The sequence below is a fragment of the Takifugu rubripes genome, chromosome 12 (genome assembly GCF_901000725.2).
Source record: "Takifugu rubripes chromosome 12, fTakRub1.2, whole genome shotgun sequence".
NCBI lineage: Eukaryota > Metazoa > Chordata > Actinopteri > Tetraodontiformes > Tetraodontidae > Takifugu > Takifugu rubripes.
In genome coordinates, this window is record NC_042296.1 from 954280 (window position 1) to 975692 (window position 21413).

The 21413-nt window shown below is 41.8% G+C and overlaps 3 protein-coding genes across 6 annotated transcripts; 1 reads left to right on the plus strand and 2 right to left on the minus strand.

The window, feature by feature from the left end:
* The first annotated feature begins 517 nt into the window (after positions 1-517).
* On the plus strand, positions 518-9515 carry klhl43 (kelch-like family member 43). Of its 3 annotated transcripts, none has more exons than XM_029844956.1 (8): positions 518-754; positions 3115-3212; positions 3377-3940; positions 4016-4164; positions 4919-5265; positions 6123-6422; positions 6492-6667; positions 8075-9515. In XM_029844956.1, the coding sequence occupies exons 3-8, from the start codon at positions 3627-3629 to the stop codon at positions 8862-8864; spliced, it is 2076 nt and encodes a 691-aa protein (XP_029700816.1). In that variant the 5' UTR covers positions 518-754; positions 3115-3212; positions 3377-3626; the 3' UTR covers positions 8865-9515. The 3 variants fall into 3 exon arrangements, with proteins under 3 accessions (XP_029700816.1, XP_029700817.1, XP_011607149.2); XM_029844957.1 differs by having other exon boundaries at positions 3176-3212; XM_011608847.2 differs by lacking the exon at positions 3115-3212 and having other exon boundaries at positions 522-754.
* Positions 9516-9690: 175 nt separating this feature from the next.
* Positions 9691-12587, minus strand: rpl11 (ribosomal protein L11). Of its 2 annotated transcripts, none has more exons than XM_003968816.3 (6): positions 12486-12587; positions 11703-11853; positions 11495-11601; positions 10726-10857; positions 10035-10145; positions 9691-9773 (listed from the first exon to the last, which is right to left on the minus strand). In XM_003968816.3, exons 1-6 carry the CDS (start codon positions 12489-12491, stop codon positions 9744-9746), a joined length of 537 nt encoding a protein of 178 aa, XP_003968865.1. In that variant the 5' UTR covers positions 12492-12587; the 3' UTR covers positions 9691-9743. The 2 variants fall into 2 exon arrangements, with proteins under 2 accessions (XP_003968865.1, XP_011607151.1); XM_011608849.2 differs by lacking the exon at positions 12486-12587 and adding an exon at positions 11929-11952.
* A 3134-nt stretch (positions 12588-15721) lies between these two features.
* On the minus strand, positions 15722-20191 carry LOC101067847 (elongation factor 1-alpha-like). The gene is made up of 8 exons (XM_003968817.3): positions 20040-20191; positions 19428-19584; positions 18997-19176; positions 18444-18740; positions 18197-18347; positions 17690-17946; positions 16536-16770; positions 15722-15947 (listed from the first exon to the last, which is right to left on the minus strand). The coding sequence occupies exons 2-8, from the start codon at positions 19569-19571 to the stop codon at positions 15826-15828; spliced, it is 1386 nt and encodes a 461-aa protein (XP_003968866.1). The 5' UTR covers positions 19572-19584; positions 20040-20191; the 3' UTR covers positions 15722-15825.
* Positions 20192-21413: the final 1222 nt, after the last annotated feature.

Below are 21413 nucleotides of genomic sequence, written 5' to 3' on the forward strand. Positions count from 1 at the left end.
CTCCTGGGATCATTGGGACACGCAAACCCCTCCACCACGATAAGGTGGTAGCCCAGGGAGGGGTATCTGTATCATAGTTTACATTTCCTGAAAATGTCCATATTGGTTATTTTGCTAACAAACGTTAACCTCGATGGTTAAGGTAACTGTAACATTGTGTAGCAATACAAATATATTTAAAATACTGTATATTCCTGTGGATATTGTTATGCAACCTACAAAATTATAAAAAGGTGAATACTATATATTTTACTATAGACTCTAGTAAGAGGCAGTTTAGCAGAGAATGCATTGTTATTGTTTTTTTTTTAGTTAAAATAATTGTCAACTGTGTGTGTGTGTGGCGGGGGGGGGGGGGGGGGGCGTCATCTACATAGAACATGAAACCTGAGGGCCATAATGGGTGAAGCAGTCAGGGGAAGTAAAGCTGCGATATATTTGGAAGAGGGGGGCAGAGAGAGGTTTCTGTATTTGGAAATAGAGTTAGATGTTGGAGAAGAGAGAAGGAGGATCACATAGAGAGTTGGGGGCGTGTTGAATCCTTCATGACCGAGACCCTGAGTTCACTCTAATACTTACATGCATGCACATATTCAAGCACTTGCACACACAGCACACTAGCACAGAGGGGTGAAGGAAAAACAATCTTGTTAGGGAACATCAGCAAAGGAAAAGAAAGAACTTGAGTTTGAAAGGAGGAAGAGGCAAGAAGACAAAATATAGGGGGGGAGCAGAAACCAGGAAGGAGAAAAAGGTAAAGCGATAATGTTTTTTTCTGTTGCAACTTGTTGAATTAATGTAGTATAATTAAGTTAGGAATCAAAAAAGTCATTTCTGTACAGATTTCTATGTACCTCAATCTCATTTGTGTCAAGCTTATTGAAAGAGGAAAACCTTTACATTAACTGCTCTTTGGAACCTATCATACATTTATTTGTTAAGATTTTGTCCAAGAGAATAATAACATTGCAACATAAATATGTAATTTATTATCTCCCAAGTGGAAACAATGTAAAACAGTTGCCAATTGTTTGGATATTAATATACTTTTGCCAATCGTAGTTATAAACTAACACCTAAGACACTCAGAGAGGGAGAGCGAGAGAGGGAATGCAAGAGTCAACAGCTATAAATACTCTCACCAGATAAAGTGAAGAACATTTCAATAGCTCTACATGCAATAGATGTGATGGATGGTTTTTGTGTATGACAATATTGTGAACAAAATAAGACAGACAGACAGACAGACAGACTGACTGACTGACTGACTGACTGACTGACTGACTGACTTTCTGATTGATTGCTTGATTGCTTGATTGCTTGATTGATTGATTGATTGATTGATTGATTGATTGATTTCTGCAACATTAGAAAATTATCTGATTTTCAAATGGTTTTCAGTCATTCAGATGCACTTAATCACATTAATAATATTGGGAATTGACCTTGTGTTGAGGATTTGTTTTATTAAAACAACTTTCCCTTAGAGTGTCAACTATGGTAATGGTGCTGTAGTTCTCTATTTTTGCTGTAGCCAGTCTTCATTAAGCAATAATTAAGCAGCTGCTCTCTGCACTAACCCATGTGAAATACTTCTGAAATGAACTCCTCAGAGCAAAGATTATTTTCATTTTACATGCTTCACAAGACTTGTTTGTAGAATCACCTGGGCTCTATGTTTATATTGCCATATTTTAAATAATGTTTTTCTGTATTTTGCTTTATACTATACACTCATGCTACTACAGTGCAGATATAAATATAGTCCTGCATACCACAGTTATACTAAAAGTAGAATATAAGAAAAGATTTCATTCTTTGTTGTCATTCTAAAGTCATACTCATGTTTATTGACATTACGAGAAGCTTCGCTATTGAGTGCAGCAATATTCAATACTTTATAATGGCTACAATATGGGAAACTCTTACAGTATAACAGTGGACACCCCCCCGCCATCTCCATATGACATTGACAACAGCTGCTCTATCCTGTTCTCTCCTTCCCCCTCTCTGCCCATGTGTGGAACCTGTTGAACAGCAAGCACATAGATGCTATTTAAAAAGTGCAAATGAGGAGCTGGAAGAGTCATGTATTTTCTGGTCATGAACCTATGTGCATATTGTGCTTACAGAATGTTTTTCAGAATGCAATTTTACAACAAATATTCAAACATTTTTTGGTTAATCTTCAAAATGTGGAAGTGGCTTACATGAACAGAAGATGACCACCTAATCTTTAACCTAAAAAAACACAAAGCAAATAAGGCTGACGTTAAAATTTAAAAGAGCAAAATCTACATTTGTGGTCAAAGCTGGTACTGCAATCACATTGCAAACGCGTGGTATCACATCTCCAACATTCAAAGGCATCTCCTGCACGGATCCTTGTTTAGTTTCTGACTTTGTCACGGCATATTTAGGAATGACAATGAGGCCTTTTAAATTTAGAAAGGTCAGACAGTGGTGATCTCAAATAACTCCTGACTGTGATAAGTGGAGGGTGGCACAAACCAAAACACACAACGTAAACATCAACTCCACTTTTGGAGCGAGAATATTCTGGCTGGACTACTGCAGTGATTTACATGAAGTGTTTAACATGATTCCATAATGTATCCTGACATATCAGGGCCATTTTAGGATTACTTAAATTACATTTCTTACACATAAGTCCATTAATAAAAAGCTTAGAAAAGTTTCTAGCCATGCTAGGAAGTAAATTATACTGCCTTCCTCTTCCCAGGTCGTGCTTGACTTGGCCAGAACTCTTTGTCATGGCTCCTGAATCAGTACTGTCAAAGTTCCTCAATAGTTGACCTAGTACTTTTTGAAACTAATATTTATGTGAAATGCCCCCTTTTCTATATGGGTCCAGTCTGGCAGTGTTAGACCTACTGACCTATCTAAAGACATTGCTGGGACTAAAGCCGTGACATTTTGACATTTACCTGGTATAAATACACACAAACACAGTAGAAATTTTTCACTGATTGTGATCATGAGTGCGACTCTGCTGTTGCTTCATAATTGGAATATGCAGCATAGAAAGGATGAAGGAGTTGTAAGCTGCTGACTGCAATCTGAGCTTCACACTTGGAACTGTCCATCATGCAGCTTTTACTGGATTTAGATGAAGGGCTCCGCACCATCTATATTGTTGTTTCCTGATCCGCAGAGATTCCTGGAGGAATATGGATCTGTCACTGGACTAGGTTTGTCCCCAATTGACCAGAGTTTATGGAATTGTAATGTGCCAATGATTTTATAAAATAGGTCTAAAATGTGCTTGAGTCATTGCCTTCGCTTTCATTGAAAGTTCAGTCAAAATGTTTGGAGTACAGTTTATTTTGGTTTTAATTTGTACTTTTTTCCTCAGGTCAGGTGCTTTGTGCTGTGTTCAAGAAACCCACCAACAGCAAATCTTCAAGACAGTCCTTCAAGCAACATTAATCTTTAAACACTGAGCAATATTCTCTATGATACAGGAAAGAACCACTTAACTTTATGATTAAATTTTCTTTTTAGAAAATTACAAGTAAAGAATTCCGAAAATTTCCCTGCCTGTAAAGAAATCTAGTTAAACAAAGTTTAAAAACCAAGTAAAAAAAAACACAAATTTTAAGGAAATGCCACCCAAAAAGAAAGCCTCCCGTCAGAAGAAGCCAGCCACGGAAAATATTTCTCAGGTCGCCATCAATACTTCTCCAGTACCCCTGAAGGTGGAGAACCGTGGCAGCGGTGTGGTGGTGGTGGAGGCTGGGGTGAAGAAGATCGAGCAGATGGCGGCATTGGACATCGCCAAGCTGAACAGTCTGAACCTGCCCTTGCCGCCGCCAGCCATCAAGCCAGGAGAGAGAGGCCTGGGACTGGGCAGTGAGTTGACACGACCCCAGCACGGCAATGCCCTGCTGGAGGAGCTCAGCAAGATGCGGCAAGAGAAGTAGGCTTTTATATCATCACTGTCAAAGGTACATTGTTCATCCAAACTGCTGCACAACCCTCATCTCCTCCCCAGGTTCCTGACTGACCTGGAGCTGGCCTGTAAGACAAAATCATTTGATGTCCATAAATTAGTAATCTCCTCCATCAGCCAGTACTTCAGAGAGATTCTAGCCAAAGATCCAGGCATGAAGCGTCTGGAGCTCCCCTCCCTTTCACCTCTAGGTATGGCACTTACATGTAACCCATCTTTTCGATCTCATCTGGACCTGCTATGCTCTTCTTCATCCCAAAACTTTTTTTTAATTTCACCATCTTGTCACCATTTGTTTGTCTATTTGTTTATAGACTGTCAAAGTTGCTGTTGAGCAAAACACTGAACTCCCAACCCCTTTTACAACTGTGTTATCTTATCTGAAGAGCAAATGAGCGCAAATAAATAAGACTTGGTTCTTGCAAATCGTTGAGTTGTCGTGATGACTATATAGTGATGATATAAATGCATTCTTTTGCATCTCAACCATCAAGCTCAGTCAATTGAAAATGCTTCAAAGTGTCTTTTGATGGCATTTAAACTGAAGAAGCAATAAAAATTGGGGGTCCTAGCTCAGTCTGTTGAGGACTGAGAAGTGGAGGGTATTTAGTTCAAGACCCAGTGCCAAAAAATAATGCAAGGTGTTCTGGTAGTAGGGGGAGGTGCCAGAACACCTTCAGACCAATGCCGAGGTACCCTTGAGCAAGGTACCGAACCCACAATTGCTCATATAGGGCCCTGCGATGAGCTGGCAACTCCTACAGAGGAGTACCCTGCCTTCGGCCCTATGCAGATGGGATAGGCTCCAGCCATCCCTGTGGCCTTCCCTGTGACCCTGAAAGGGAAAAAGCGGTCAAGGAAACAAAATGAAACATTAAAATTAATGTGTGAGAACCGCACAACTGACACAATAAAATAATTCTCTCGTACCCACGTTGTCTCCAGGCCTGGCCAATGTCATCACTTTCGCCTATCTGGGTCGTGTCCATATGTCCCTCTACACCATTGGCTGCACAGCCTCCGCAGCCACCACCCTGCAGATCCCCCAGCTCCTGAAGATGTGTGTGGACTTCCTGTTGGCTGAGCTCAATGTTCAAACTTGCGTGTATATCTGGAATATTGCAGCCGCCTATGGCCTGCTGCCCGTCTGTGATGCTGCCCGGCGCTTCATCCTAGACAACTTTGTTCAATTTGCCGAAACACCTCTGTTCACCCAGCTGACACTGGAGCAAGTTTCTGCCTTCTTGCAGGATGATTCACTGCTGTTGCCTTCAGAGGTCACTGCCTTCCAGGTCAGAGGTCAAATTGCTTTCAATTAATAGGCTTGCTTACTTTTTCTGGGGGAGGCAGAGGGCGTAGTGGTTAGCATGATTGGCTCATGACAAAAAGCTTTTGTTTATCAATCTGAGGAGATTGGACTGGTATTTTCACATTTGAAGATGTTCTATCTTTAATCAGAAAAATAAAGATGCCTGGACGACTGAGGTTTCACATCAATCTGCTACTGCAAGGGTTCAGGCCTTCCTTTGTTCTCCATAGACAATCATACCCTCCATTATCTCTGGGCACTTCACATAAGGATGTTAATGAGTTTATGCCCCACAGATTGAGTTTGAATTTTTTTGAGAAGAAACTAAAGGTGTAATCAGTATTGTGAGATTTCAACATTTTCAAGAATGTCTGTTAAATGCATTCCATTAGGTCACCCCTGATATCCTGCATACAGTGTACATAAACACTTGCACAGCTCATGCTTACTAATGTTATTTTTTGTATTGATGGGACATTACTGATTATTACTTACAGGACATTTAAAGATGCTTAAAGTTTGCCTGTAAGCGATGCTGCCACTCCCAGTGTCCGCCCATCAATCTTCACCTGCTATTTTCAGCTACATCCAAAAACAGATTTAGCTGCTTACAGTATAGCACCCTTTTTTAAAATGAATTACCCAGCATGCCCCAATAAGCTATAAGTTCACAACAGCTGCAGACAAACACAGGAGCCAGAAGTGTAAGGAGAGAAGTGTAAGGTATATTTATAAATGGAACCATGTGAGCACGTGTGCAAAAATTAATACACCAGGAAGTACAGTATATATCTATACACTTCTTTTTTCATTTGTGTATGTGTGCATCCCTCTCTCCAGCTGGCCATGAAGTGGCTCGACTTTGATGCCTCTCGCCAGCCTCACTCTGCAGAACTCCTGTCTCATGTCCGCTTCGAGACAATCCCAGCCAGTGAACTAGTCAGTCAGATCCAGCCATTGCCCCGGATGATGATGGACCCTCAGTGTCACCGTCTACTGGTGGATGCCATGAACTACCACTTGCTGCCCTTCCAGCAGAACACCTTGCAGTCCCGACGCACACAGGTGCGTGGGGCCCAGCAGACTCTCCTCACCATTGGTGGCCGACCTTCGCTTACAGAGAGAGCTCTCAGCCGTGAGGTGAGTTCCTTTCATCACCAGCTACAAAAAGGGGAACTTACTTTGCTGACTTTTGCCCTCTCCGTGCAGGTACTGTGGAGGGACCCTCGTGAAGGAGGAGCCACATGGCGCCACCTCACTCAGCTACCAGCAAAGAGCTTCAACCAGTGTGTGGCTGTCATGGACGGCTTCCTGTACGTGCTTGGTGGAGAGGACCAGAACGATGCCCGTAACCAGGCCAAGCATGCCGTCAGCACCCTCAGCAGGTAGGAGGAGAACTCATCAGTCCCAAGAACCTCTAAGAACCTTCTCTTTCCCTCTGGCAAATATCAGTTTGGTCTTCGTAGGTTTGTAGGGGCACTTTTGCATCTTGTGGTCCACTCTTGGGGTCAGCAGTTGCTTTGAGTGTCCTCCACTCATACAGTATTTTATGGACAGTTAAAATGGTTGATTTCAAATTCTGTAATCTCGTACCAGACACCTAAGCTGCTACTAAGGGCTTTCTGACGGCCTCCAACTGCTCTGCTGAGCAAGGATGTGTCAATTATATGTGCCTGGTGTGATGCACCAGTGTGCAATTGTTGCCTTTTTAACTGAAATTAAGTGTGGTGGTGACTCACTTATTCCTCACCAGATAAAGCATGTTTTAAACATTTATACAAAAAGGTGCAAAGTTTTCTTCATTTTTCTGTTATGACACATAAATCTCACCATTGTTATAGCTGATATTACATATCCACATTTTCAAATTTCAAAATAAACACTCCACATTCCTTTACTTCTAACTTTCATAAACATAAAACATTACCCAGCTCCTTCCCCTAACTTTAACCATCCTAACTAACCCCTAAACCTAACCAAAACCCAATTCTAACTTTAAGACCATGTGTTAACCCTCAAATGGTCTTTTGAAGTTGTGAGGACCAGCTGAAATGTTCTCACTTCCCAAAAGTTTTCCCAGGAGGATGTGGATTTTGGTTATCCATAAGTAGCAAGTACAAAAACATACACAGACATTTTTTTCCACGTCAGGATTTTTTCCCCCTTCAGAAGTGTAAGAATAAAGAAAATCAGAGTTGCATCAGGGGAAGTGGTAGTTCATTCTTTTGGGAAATAGGCTAAGAAGCGGAGGGTTCTTGGTTCAAGCCCTAGGGCAGACGAAACATGGAAGGTGTTCTGGTAGTAGGGGGAGGTGCCGGAACACCTTCAGAGCATTGCCCAGGTAGTCTTCAGCAAGGTACCAAACCCACAAATGCTCATATAGGGCCCTGCGATGAACTGGTGACTCATCTAGGGGGGACCTGCCTTCACCTGTTGTGCACCCTCCCTGTGACCCAGAAAGGGAGAAACTGGAAGAAGACAAGATGAGGGTTGAAGCAAACTAAACCTTTTCCCCCATATATCTATTATTGTTTTTGACATTTTCCTTCATAAAATCTGTTTCATAAGAGCAATCTAAATAGAAATTTAAATTTGCAGAAACTAGAATGTCATTTCTGTATCACTATACACATGAATGCCTAAAATCAAGAATTGAGGTAAAACAAACCACAATCTACTCCAGTCCTAATGTTCTTGTACTTAAACATCTTGAACATTTGTTCATTTGGGCAACTGATGTGCTATTCTACTATTTAATGCAGCATCTGCTATGACTGTTCTCCCTTCACCAGATATGATCCTCGCTTTAACACCTGGCTCCACCTGGCCAGTATGCGTCAGCGGCGCACTCATTTCTCTCTGGCAGCCAGCGGTGGGCGGCTGTACGCCATTGGTGGCCGCAACGTAGAAGGTCTGCTGGCCACCACTGAGAGCTACCTGCCCTCCTCCAACACTTGGCAGATGCGTGCACCCATGGAGATGCCTCGTTGCTGCCACTCCAGTTCCACCCTTCCCTCTGGAAACATCCTGGTGACCGGTGGCTACATCAACTGTGCCTACTCTCGCTCTGTGGCCTGCTACCAAGTGGAGAGCGACACCTGGGTCGATTTAGCCCCAATGGAGACACCCCGTGGTTGGCACTGCTCTGCTACCCTTGGGGGCAAGGTGTATGTAGTTGGAGGAAGTCAACTGGGCCCAGGAGGTGAGCGTGTAGATGTGGTTTCAGTGGAAGTTTTCTCACCAGAGAGTGGCACATGGAGCCGAGCAGCTCCTCTGCCTCTTGGAGTGAGCACCGCTGGTCTAGCCCCGCTGACCGACAAGCTGTATCTACTGGGGGGCTGGAATGAGGCTGAGAAGCGCTACAAAGCAGCTGTTCAGAAGTATGACCCCGCCACAGACAGCTGGTCTATGGCCGAGGATCTGCCCGAGCCCACAGTAGGAGTTTCATGCTGCACCCTGACCATACCCCCCCGCCACTCAACACGCCGTCAACAGCAGCGCAGAGCCCCAACAAATGAGGAGCAGCAGAAGAACCGCAGTAGAGACAGCAGTATGGCTCCTTCCCAAAGTGTCACAGCTTGAAATTTTTTAAAAATACTGAAAATTGGTGGTGTAACCTCAGGTCTTCGATATCATGCTCACTCCTGTTCATTAAATCTCCAATATAACATATTTTTACGAATTATATTTGCAAAAAAAAAATCTATAAACCATTTTGAGAAATGTCCATGTGTTGAAGGATTGAGGGGCCCCCTGTGATGTCTATAAGTGTTGCATTAATAGCAACAAATGGAAACGGCAAGGGTGATTGCATCCAACATTTGAAAGTAAACAGGAAGAGATAGAGGTAATGGTGGAAGACAAGCTGTGCAAGTCAAGACTGAGGAGAATGTTGGTGCTAAAAGAAGTAATGTAAGATTATATATAGTGACTGCCAAAAATAAACTGCAACAGGAAACGAGACTCATTTCTGTTGGACCAGCTAGGACAATTGTATCGGGGGGAGAAATTTACAGATGAAGCCAGTTTTGGACTTAAACCAGTTAAACCAGTTCGAATAATATTGTTATACTTAAAACCTAATCTGAAATACCAGTAAGACTCCTGCAAGTGCACTTACAGTTGGAGAAATTGATGACAATTAGGTTTATCTGTTGATTCGCTGTCTTGGCTTTTTGAACCAACAGTGTATTCTTCAGGAATACACACATTAAATAAAAGAATATAATCCAATGCTGGTGTCCTTCCTCCATTATGTCTTGATATGTCCAGAAATAGATGTGGGACATCTTGATGATCAGCATAAGGTCCGGTAGAAACTGAACAAGTCGGGTCTTCAGATCCAATAAAAAATGTTTAGATATTTACCATCAAATGATTCTGTCACATCCACAAAGAACAACAACACTTTATTCCCCAATATTTTTTTATTTGTTACAAACAAGATGAAAAGGTGGTCCTTTACTTGCCAGGGAGGATAATTCCATCATACTGTCAAAGACAAAACCATAACAATGTAGCGTTAATATGGTTGGTCACTGGGTTAGGGTTGGTCATTCACTTCTGATCACATACTAATGTTACATTGATCTTTAATGTTATAATTTCCATTATTCAATCTAACTTTAAAAACAAAGAACTTAAAAATTAAAAAAAAAGGAAAAGACTATTATTTGTAATCACATCAATATACTTTCTAATCAGAGTAGAGGATTGCACATAACTGGTAAATAAACGCATTTACACACTCACCTTCTGCTGAAACCAGCGCATGGCCTCCTCTTTGCGGATTCGGTGCCTAAAACCGATGCGGCCTGTCTTCCGCTTCTTGTCAGTGATGCTGAAACCGGGTCTGCCCAGAACCTACACATACACGGCAAGTAAACATTAGCTTCAAAGGTTGTCCAATATGGACAAACAGTATTTAAGATTAATTATGTGGTTAAGAGAAGGTATAATCATACAAAACATACCCTCGGTTGCAACTACTTTATCTCTTAATCCAATCCAGACAAAACCAAATTGCAATCAAAACCTCTATTCATCGTAGGCTTATGTTAACACTTAAAAATCGAGGTTTTTCAACTCCAACAATCAATCTTTATTTATATAGCGTCTGTTACAAACAAAATTGTTTCTAGGTGCTTTCCAGAATCCCAGGGCCTGATCCCCAACAAGCAACAGTGGCAAGGAAAAACTCCCCTTTAACAGGAAGAAACCTTGAGCAGGATTAGGCTCATATAAAGGACAATCCCAGCATGTGATTAGAATTTCAGATGCAAAATTTTACCATATTTTGCAATACCATGTGATGAAAAGGGCTCAGGGAACTTTAAACTGGCATCAGCAAATGGTTCCAAACAAGAAACAAGGCTTATGCAGAGAGACACCAAACTGGTACTCTCTGGTACTCAAACTAATACAAATTTAAAAAGGTCCTTACCACATAGAAGTCCAGACCGTAGATACCGATGCTGGGGTCATACTTGATGCCCAGATCGATGTGCTCCTGGATACCAAAACCAAAGTTCCCGGTGTCTGAGAAGTTGTTCTTTCTCAACTCATACTCACGCACCTGGAGGCAGCAGAGTGGACAATTTCAGATTTAAGTATAAATTTTACCCCACAATTACACCTAAATTGACCTAATGGGATGTGAACAAACCAACAAAGGCAAAATCTGCCTCACTGTACCACATGACCTATTGTGAGCAACACCGTTATTGATTATGGATATTTTAGCAAAATGGCATTGGCAACACACAACATTCTCATGAACAATGAATATGTCACTACATAAAATGTGAACAACAAAAAGTATGACAAGATGACAAACTTTGTGCATGTACGGCTTGCTTTCGCTTTATGTTCTGATCACCTGCGTAATGTGAAGGTCGAGATGTATAGAATCCTCAATGCAGTAGCCGGATGCTTATCGATATCCAGAAGTCGCAGTTGTAAAAGCTACACTACCTTCCACTAGTCTGATCAATTGCTTCCCCCTTTGATTTACCTAATACTACCTGATCAACTCAAATCATTTCATCTGAAGTTATGGCTAGAAAAACAATAAGTTGGGTGTCATAGTGCACAAAGACAACCATTGACCCATTCTAAATCATACCAAGAGTAATACTGTCTTGCAACAAACCTACAAGAAGCAACAACAGAAGGCATCTCGAGTAGAAATGGAGGCTACAAACTCAACTGACCTTAAGTCCTTTCTCCAGGATTTCCTCTGCTTTGGCTCCACGGACAGTGCAATGGACAGCAATCTTTTCATTTCTGCGGATACCGAAGGATCGTACAGTGTAACGGGCTGAGGAGGAAGGAAAAAACATTAATGACACTTCGTTTCCCATATTACGGATCATTTCCAGACACTGAATTGTTAAAAATGATCTTCAAAGGCTAGCTCACCCTTAGAAAACACGGGTGTCTGTCCTGTGAGCTGCTCCAGCACCTTAGCAGCACGGGTCAGTCTGTCACCGCTTTCACCAACGCAGATGTTAAGGCAGAGCTTGCGAATGCGAAGCTCTCTCATGGGGTTCTCCTTCTTCTCACCCTGGTCCTGCAAGGCAAAGATAAAACACACGTTCTTATTGATTCAATAACAACTATCAAGTTGAGTTTATTAGCATTACACCTTCGCCATGACAGGTCCAAGAAAACCGACTCTTTACACTATTTACACTACACTTTGGGTTTACTAGGGTTAAACCTTCACCATGACAACAAGCATGTGGAGACTGAATCTTGATATATACGCTACACCTAACAGAAATTAATATAATTCGCATGATTTCTTCCTGTCACTATTTAACGAAGCCGACCCAGGACATGCCCGTGCATATCCCAGCAGCTAATAGTAGTATTCATAGGTAACACATTAATGTTCCGTCCTTTTGGTTAGCTTTTTATACGCGTTCACTATGTATTAAAGGTATCGATACATTATTATAGCCTCAAGAATAACGCAACAAGAATTACGGTTATTCCCATTAGTTAGCATATTAGCATCACACGGCTACTTGTTTAACTTCCAAATTTCAGAACAATACATCTCTAAATTAATCATCGAAGATTAATTCTAAATCCCTATACGTCTAACAGTGGCTACTGCAACCACGCAACCAAGATGATAGTGGATTTCGAACCCAACTACGAGACCGATCACCACGTATAACATGAGACAGCACTCACCGCCATGTTGGATCACTAGAAGAGGACGTTCCGTTTCCGGCGGAGTGTATTTATACGTGTGCTTCACTAACTTTGAGACCGAAAAAACTTCCTGAAGCAATGGTTCCGCTTTATGTGAAAAATCACATTGCTCAATTTAAAGCAAAACTAATTTGTTGTTTCACTTAATCGAGGAACAAAGTAAGCCCAAATTAATTCGTAGGCTCAATCCATTCGTAGGTATAGTAGTAAAATATATTTTTCATTTTAAAAAAGGCCAGTTAATTTAAATTATAGATTTTTGATTGGTCCTGGTAGTGCTTTAGCAAATGGCATGCTTGATTGGGCTGGGGTCCTAGCCTTCTCAACTTGCAGAGGAAGATGAAGAAGGCTGGTTGGCCTTCTTGGCCAGTGCTGTGGTGTTGACAGTCCAGGTCTTCTGTGGAATGCACACTCAGCCGTTTTGGTGTTGCTGCACCAATACTTGCTAAGATCACGCTTGAAGCTTGAAGCCCACAAACATTCCCTTTATCTTCTCAACATTTAGATTGTTGTTACTGCACCACAGGGCCAGGTGGCTTACCTTGTTCCTGTAATCTGTCTCATCTTTGTTGCTGATGAGAGCCACCACAGTTGTTTCATCGGCAAACTTGATAAAGAAGTTGTGCATCAGTGGGTCAGCATACATCCCTGAGATGCTCCAGTGGTTAGTGTGGTGACACTGAATGTGTTCCTGCGAAACCACACCGCCTGTGGCCTTTTAGCCAGGAAATCACACACTGACATGTTGTTGCTGGTGGGGGCTTGTAGTCTGTGATTCTTTGTATCCTCTGCCACGGGCTTCAGTGGCAGGCCTGCTGTCACTGAAGCAGTTAGCTAACCTGTAGTTTTGCTTCGGAAACAAAGGGACAGATTGGCTCTTCCTCTTGTCTGGCCTGCCTCATCGCATAGGGTGAAGGCATCAGGAGGTTGTGGGCCTCACCCATCAGCCGCAGCTTCTGATAGGCCAAAACCGGACTTTTACATCATCATGCATTTGGTGATGGTCGCAGTCATAGTGGCCTACAGGTTGTCATTGTAGGTGACAGCTTGTTTAAAAACATTCCACTTAAGACCTGTCACAATGGAACAGCTCCTAAATGTGTCTGGGGCCCTTCAATCAATCAATCAATCAATCAATCAATCAATCAATCAATCAATCAATCAATCGATCGATCGATCGATCGATCGATCGATCAATCAAACAATCAATCAATCAATCAATCAATCAATCAATCAATCAATCCCTCCTGCTGATGGCCAGCAGGGTAGACAGAGAGGAGAAGGGGGAGGACAGGTAGAGGAGAGAATAGACAGAGATCAGGGAAATACATTAATAGTACAAGCTGCTGGTATAAGAGTAGAGTGGGTCAGCAGGGTCAGAATTCGGCAGGCCAGCATACAGCTATAAAGGCGGCTAGACCTGTTGATGATAAGTGTTAATTTCTAAAGGAAGTCCTTTGATCTGGGGTATAAATTCAGAGTTTGGGATCAGCACATTGATCGCTTCCTTGTACTTAGCGACAGCATTATCTGAAAGTCATCTGCTATAGTAAGACTGTGTTCTGAGCATAGAAGAATCCTTAATCAGCCTGTGGTTGAAGATCTGAGTTGGCTGATTTTTCTGTTGAAGGAAACCAATTGAGTCAAGTAACGAAATTAAGCATTTCTAAAGCTGTCATTTACAACATCAATATGGATATTAAAGTCTCCAATAATGATGACTTTGTCCGTTCTAAGGACCAAGTCAGATAAGATGTCAGAGAACTCAGACAGGAACTCTGAATGTGGCCCAGCAGGGGGCCGATATACAACTACAAACAAAAGTGGCTTTTCTGTCCTCCGGTTCAGATGGGTGATGCCAAGAGTCAGGCTTTCATATGATCTGGAGCTGTGTTTGGGTCTAGGATTAATTAATAACTTGGTAGGAGGAGTAGATTCATTTAAGCTAACATACTCCTCCTCCTGAAGCCAGGTCTTAGTAAGACAAAATAAATCAATGTGATGATCCGCTATCAGGTTGTGTACTAACAGGGATTTACACAAAAGAGATCTAATATTTAACAGTCCACACTTAATTGTGATATTAGTTTCTCCAACTTGTGCTTTAGTATTAATTTTAATAAGATTATGGTGGTTGACCGCTCCCTTGCTCTGTGCTTGGTGAACTTTTAACCGTGGAACAGAGACTACCTCTATAGTGTTAAATATGTTATTGTTGGTGGATGAGGGTTCTAAGGAAGCAGCAGAGAGGACAGCAGTGGCTTTCAACCTGTGGAGTTCAACAGACAGGTCCCAGTCGCACCAAGGATGCCGTTTATGGCACCCTCTTTATAACTACTACCCCTTGTAATTATAAACAAAGAAGTAGGTTATTATAGAATGATGGTAAAAGATAATGATGTGGAAGAAGTTGTAAAGTTGTAAGTTCTAAATTCAGTAGCACATGTAAAATCAAGGATTGGTTAAAATCATGTAAGGTTAGGGTTATTAATATTCACGCTGATTGATGTCCTGAGTCATTATGTCCATCATTGCGCAGGGGAAAACAATAATAAGGATAAATCTCCTGAGCATTAACTTCACAATATACGTAGACCAGAAGGTTGACTCAGTAAAACTGATTCTACAAGACACAGTCCTATTTCACCAAATGTATATGGTGTCGGTTTAAAGTGTTATTCCATCTAATCAGTGTTTTACATTTAACAGATTAATTTATTGAGATGTGATTCACTGAGTTGCTGAGTACAGGTGACCGAAATGGTCATCTATTCTAACCCTGGTAGTGGGTTAAAAGAAAAATGCTGTATGTGTTGAGGTCAGTAAATGAACTCATGTACAATCTTGTTACGTTGTATGTTTACTATCTTGTTTACATTCTTATTCCCATTTCCTTGTTATTTCAACATTCCTTCCCCTTTTTTTTTTTACTGTTGCTGTTGCACTGTAAATTTCACCATGTGGGACAAATAAAGGAAATCTGAATCTGAATCTGTGCCAGATAATCCCACATACACAGTATTCCAGTGTTTACATTCCATGTGTTTTCCTGTCATGTTATAATTTTCCAATTTAAGGGCTGCCAACTGAGTAGGACGCAACTGATAATAAACAGCCATTCAGATTGTGTTCTGGAGTTTGAGAGAGTTTGTCTTCCGCCAGGTTTTGTCAAAACAAAATAGGGACTTTAATGTGTGGACAAAAAAACAAGCATCTTCAGCATTTAATCTAATTTTATTTCAACTTCATTCTGAGGATTTTTTTGAAAACCTCTAACCATGGAGACATTCTCAGATTGATGTTATTTGTTTGGCAAATATTATGCTTTCTTCCCAGCCTTCTGTGCAGACTTGGTGGTCTTTGCAGCCCCCTCCTTCTTTACTACGCTCTTGATAACCCCAACAGCTACGGTCTGCTTCATGTCACGCACAGCAAAGCGCCCTGGAAGAAAAGACAAAATGGAGGAAATAATAACAGTGTTCAAAGATGCCTCACTTAGGCTCAGTATCCACAGTAAGGATAGGGACCAAAAGTGAGGAAATCTTTTCAGATGCTCTTAAGAAACTTTTTTAGGCCTCTGTCACCCCACTGACCCGCTGTATAAATAGTGTATTTTTGTATGTGTTTCTGTGCTCTGTGCCCGTCCTCTCCTCTCCTCTCCTCTCCTCTCCTCTCCTCTCCTCTCCTCTCCTCTCCTCTCCTCTCCTCTCCTCTCCCTCTCCCTCTCCTACCTATTCTATCCTCTACCTGTCCCCCCCCTTCTCCTCTCCCTCTACCCAGCCCCCCCCCATCAGCAGGAGGATCCCCCTACATGAGCCTGGTCCTGCTCAAGGTTTCTTCCTGTTAAAGGGGAGTTTTTCCTTGCCACTGCTGCTTGTCTGGGGTTAGGCCCTGGGATTCTGGAAAGCGCCTTGAAACAATTTTGATTGTATAAGATGCTATATAAATAAAGATTGATTTGATTGATTTGATTTGATTTTCAAAATACAACCATGAAATGGAGTGAGCAAAGAAGATGGATATACAAACCTAGCGGTGGATAGTCGGAAAAACTCTCAACACACATTGGTTTTGAAGGCTGTAACTCAACAATAGAGGCCTCTCCACTCTTCAGACACTTGGGGTGGTCCTCAAGCTTCTTTCCAGAACGACGGTCGATCTTCTCAATGAGCTCATTGAACTTGCAGGCAATGTGAGCTGTGTGGCAATCCAGCACAGGGGAATATCCAGCACTGATCTGGCCAGGGTGGTTCAGGATGATGACCTGGAACAAAAAAGTTTGTTGTAGGACAATTATCTATTTGAATAGGCACCGTTAGGAACAAAGTGGTAAACAAGTGAAATGGAGATTCCATTTTCCTGTCACCTCTATGCAGACTCAAGGTGACTTCAGAGCGCCGTTAAACCAGCTATATCAGAGCACAGAGGTTAATTTTTATACAATGAGGTGAGAGGTTGTCTATATTGATTCTACATTAATGCATCATTAATCAAAGAATTTGACAATGGTATTTCAAATATGGGGCTAAAACTGAAGGTCAAAAGAGCCCTTCAGTTTCTGGATGTGAAGTTTAACCAAACTTATCGACAGAGTGCTGTGGGCCCTTCACGTTAGCGGCTTCGATGACCTGGTCAAATGATCATGTTTTCTTGTCAAAGATAATGTTCAGGCCATTTCCATTGCACACAAGTATACTATGGATATTTTCTGTTGCTTTTGCCACATGGGTTGTTCCTGCTGTTATCAGCCAACATCTTGGGCTCATTGTGGCCCTTCATTCCAGGACATTTGGCCATGTCATAGCTTAATCCTGATAATGCTGATATTTTATTGAAACTGCTTATTATGTAACTGCAAATCTGACAAGAGAAATCTATGGAAAACTGTAGCAATTTTAAGTGTTGAGGTGTTAGAGTTGACTGGGCAAGTACTCAAACATAATAACAAGTACCTCTTACCATCAAGTGAGTAGTTAAAGATCTTGTAAGAATCAGGGTATTTTTTGTCCTTAAGCTAACAAAAATGGGTTTTACTACTTGGCTATAATTAAACATTGTAAACTTGGCACAATTTTGCAGTTATTAAAAATCTAAACCTTAACAGTGCCAGAAATAAAAGGGGCAGTTTACCCTCAGTAGACAGAATCATTTTTTCTCAATCTTTACTCCCTTTCAATACACACCTGGGCAGTGAAGCGTTCAGTTCCTTGTGGGGGATCATTTTTGCTGTCACCAGCCACATATCCTCTGCGCACCTCCTTTATTGACACATTCTTTACATTGAAGCCGACGTTGTCACCAGGTAAAGCTTCAGAAAGGGCCTCATGGTGCATCTCCACAGATTTCACCTCAGTGCTCAGGTTGGCCGGGGCAAAGGTGACGACTGCCCCAGGCTTCAGAATGCCAGTCTCAACACGACCAACTGGGACCGTTCCAATGCCTAACAGAACAAAAGGCCAAATATTTAGTTTTGTTCATGATAAAAAAAAAAAAATAATTAAATTTTTACTGGTATACACAAGTACAGTACCAACAACGGGTAGATGAACACAGTTACAGAGATCATCAGGCTGAAGTGTGAGATTTTGTATACACTTGTTTTGTTTTTGGGTAATGTATTTAGATATTTAAAGTACTGATTAGAATTAGGAACAGATTAGGAATTTATTAGAACAAATGACACTCCCTACCTCCAATTTTGTAGACATCCTGGAGGGGCAGACGCAGGGGCTTCTCAGTGGGGCGGGCAGGTGGCAGGATGGAATCCAGAGCTTCGAAAAGTGTCTTTCCACTAGCATTGCCCTCCTTGCGCTCAACCTTCCATCCGTTGAACCAGCCCATCTACAAGATTAAAAAGAACAGATCAATCCACATTTCCAATTACCGGTATTTACACTGGATACATTAAACAGTAAACAGCCTGCCTGCCTGCCTCACCTTCTCACTAGGCTCCAGCATGTTGTCTCCGTGCCATCCAGAGATGGGGACAAAGGCAACTGCTGCAGGGTTGTAGCCAATCTTCTTGATAAAGCTGCTCACTTCCTTGGTGATTTCATTGAAACGGGCCTCGCTGTATGGGGGCTCTGTGGAGTCCATCTTGTTGACACCAATAATAAGCTGCTTCACACCCAGAGTGTATGCCAGCAGGGCGTGCTCACGGGTCTGTCCGTTCTTGGAGATGCCGGCCTCAAACTCACCGACACCAGCGGCAACGATGAGCACGGCACAATCAGCCTAAATGAAAAATATATATTTTTATTCCATGGATCTATGTTTAAGCTGTTGTATTTAATTTTCATGGCTCCAAAACCTTCAACAAACTTTATATTTAACCACATTTAATTGAATGATATTTTCAAAGAAGAGTAGCAAACGAAAATCAGAGTTTGAGAAAAGAAAAGAGTTTGTTTAAAAAATCTGTAGAGTATCTCCTGAAGTACAAATCTAAAAATAATAAATCAGTATAGATAACACAACGTCAAGCTTTTACCTGAGAGGTACCAGTGATCATGTTCTTGATGAAGTCCCTGTGTCCAGGAGCATCAATGACAGTCACATAAAACTTTTTGGTCTCAAACTTCCAGAGAGCAATGTCAATGGTGATACCACGCTCACGCTCAGCCTTCAGTTTGTCCAAGACCCAGGCATACTTGAATGAGCCCTTGCCCATCTGTAAAGACATTAAGTAAATAATGTGGACATGATTTCATTATTTTGGTTACTTGGGTGGTAGCGTCAGTTATATAATTGCAGTCGTTCCGTTCAACCACTAGGTGACGCCAGTCATGAGAGGAAACGCGGATGTGGTCACGTCAGTCACTCCTAGCTCACGCGTGTGCGCCACGTAGTTGACTCGTCGATTCAAATGCCGAGTACAAATTGCCATTTTAACACTACGCTTCCCATTTCCCTTTCACCAACCTCCGCAGCTTCCTTCTCGAACTTCTCGATGGCTCTCTTGTCGATTCCGCCGCACTTGTAGATCAAGTGTCCGGTGGTGGTGGACTTGCCAGAGTCGACGTGGCCAATGACCACGATGTTAATGTGGATCTTCTCCTTTCCCATTTTGAGTTACTGGCTACACAAAACATAAATATGGACTTTTTCTTAAATAAGAAGCTTAAATGTTTAAACAACACATTGAAATGGAAACCAAAAGCATGACATGAATAAAAACTTTAACTTTGATATAATTTAGGTTTGGATTGATCAAAGTCGCTTTTGAAGAAGGATTAGCTGATAGTCATTAGCTAGTTATTGACATTTGTTTCTTTTTTTTTTTGCTTACTTAAACTTAAACTTCAAAAAAATACATGAAACTATATTACTGAATATCGTATATTGACAAAGGTAGAAATTTCGTAATTATTCCTCAATCTTACAGTGCCTCATGTGGAAGAGGGGTACCACGTGGTGACCACCGGCAAAATAAAAGATCATAAGTTGGTATTATTCTAAGGTAATCGATATACCTTAAACTCCCAGCACATAAAATCCATGATACCAGGATGTAAAGAACAATTTTTGACTCACCTGGTGAAAATCCGTGGAGCTAGCAGATGCCTCTTGTCTCCTGAGGTGCCTCGGTTGAAAAAGGCTTTCCTGTTGCAAAACATGATCAGACAACTCCTTTCCCCCGCCCTGTATTCCAACCCATACTGCAAACCAGTCCGACAAGCCATTCCAGTGTCCGGATTTTGCATCGACACACCTACTGTCTTGTCATGAACACCTGTGTTTCTTCTGGAAACTCTGTAGGTGCTCAAGCCTTCAGAAATGTTCATACGAGGTCACTTACATCCGTTTCTTTTGACCATTGGTAAATGTGCTGTACAAGTGAATAAATTGCAGTGATTTTCAAATTGAAACTTTGTTACTGGTCACCCATTCTTATAGGTCACTGTTCTTTTTACTGGTTTGCTGCCTTCGGTTAGGAGGTGGGGGTACACCCTCGCCTAAAGGCCAAAAAACAAGATGAACAACATTCACACCTAAGTTAGGTTTAGAACAGCCAGTTTAACTATCCCCCAAAGGTGAGTTTGATGTGGCGATGACCCATTCAGTGTTAGAGGGCCAGGTCTAACAAAGCTATGTAATGCCCACGACGCAACCTTAGGACTTGCATCTAAAGACCCAACTGTTAGTTTTTTGAGGGTTTCTTGAAGACCCCCCATGCACAGTTAATACACAAAATGAATAAAGGCACGATGCAATGTAAACAATTGACAGAATAACCTTGAAAAAACATTCACATAGTGCTGTTTCAGTGAAAAAGATGTCAGGTCCAGCCATCACACTCCTCTAGCTAACTAGCTGTGGCAGACATCACTTCAACCTTAGACACTAATAATGATAATAAGGCAAAACAGAAGTCAATCAAAACATCTGTATACTATATAACTGCAGACTCAAACTACAAAAACAAGGAAAACATATGTTCAGTGGAACCTCTGTTGCAGTGACCTTCCTCCCCCCAGACCCCGGCAGGCCACAATCTGGGCTAAACACAGAGGCAGGGCAGGACAAACAGCTGCCCCACACCACACTAAGAAACAAAGCCAACTGTGAGTTACACGAAAAGGAATAAATTGCAAAATTGCAGCATGTTTTAACTGGGTAGTTTGCTGTAGCTGGCAGGTATCGAGTTACTGTAGCCGACAGCAGCTAATCACATGGGGCCACACCTTTGTGTCTTTGTGTACAACGTGGAGGAAGAAGCTGGGGGAGCTGCAGAACACCCATGCAGATATGGGAAGAACACACAAACTCACTCTGAATACACAACCTTCTTGCTGTGATGTTAAACAGGCCTGTCAAATATAAACATATAAATACATGTAAAGGCTGTACGATGGGTGCTTTTCACCCTCGTCATTCAAATCAATTGAGTTGATTGTTAAAATGGCG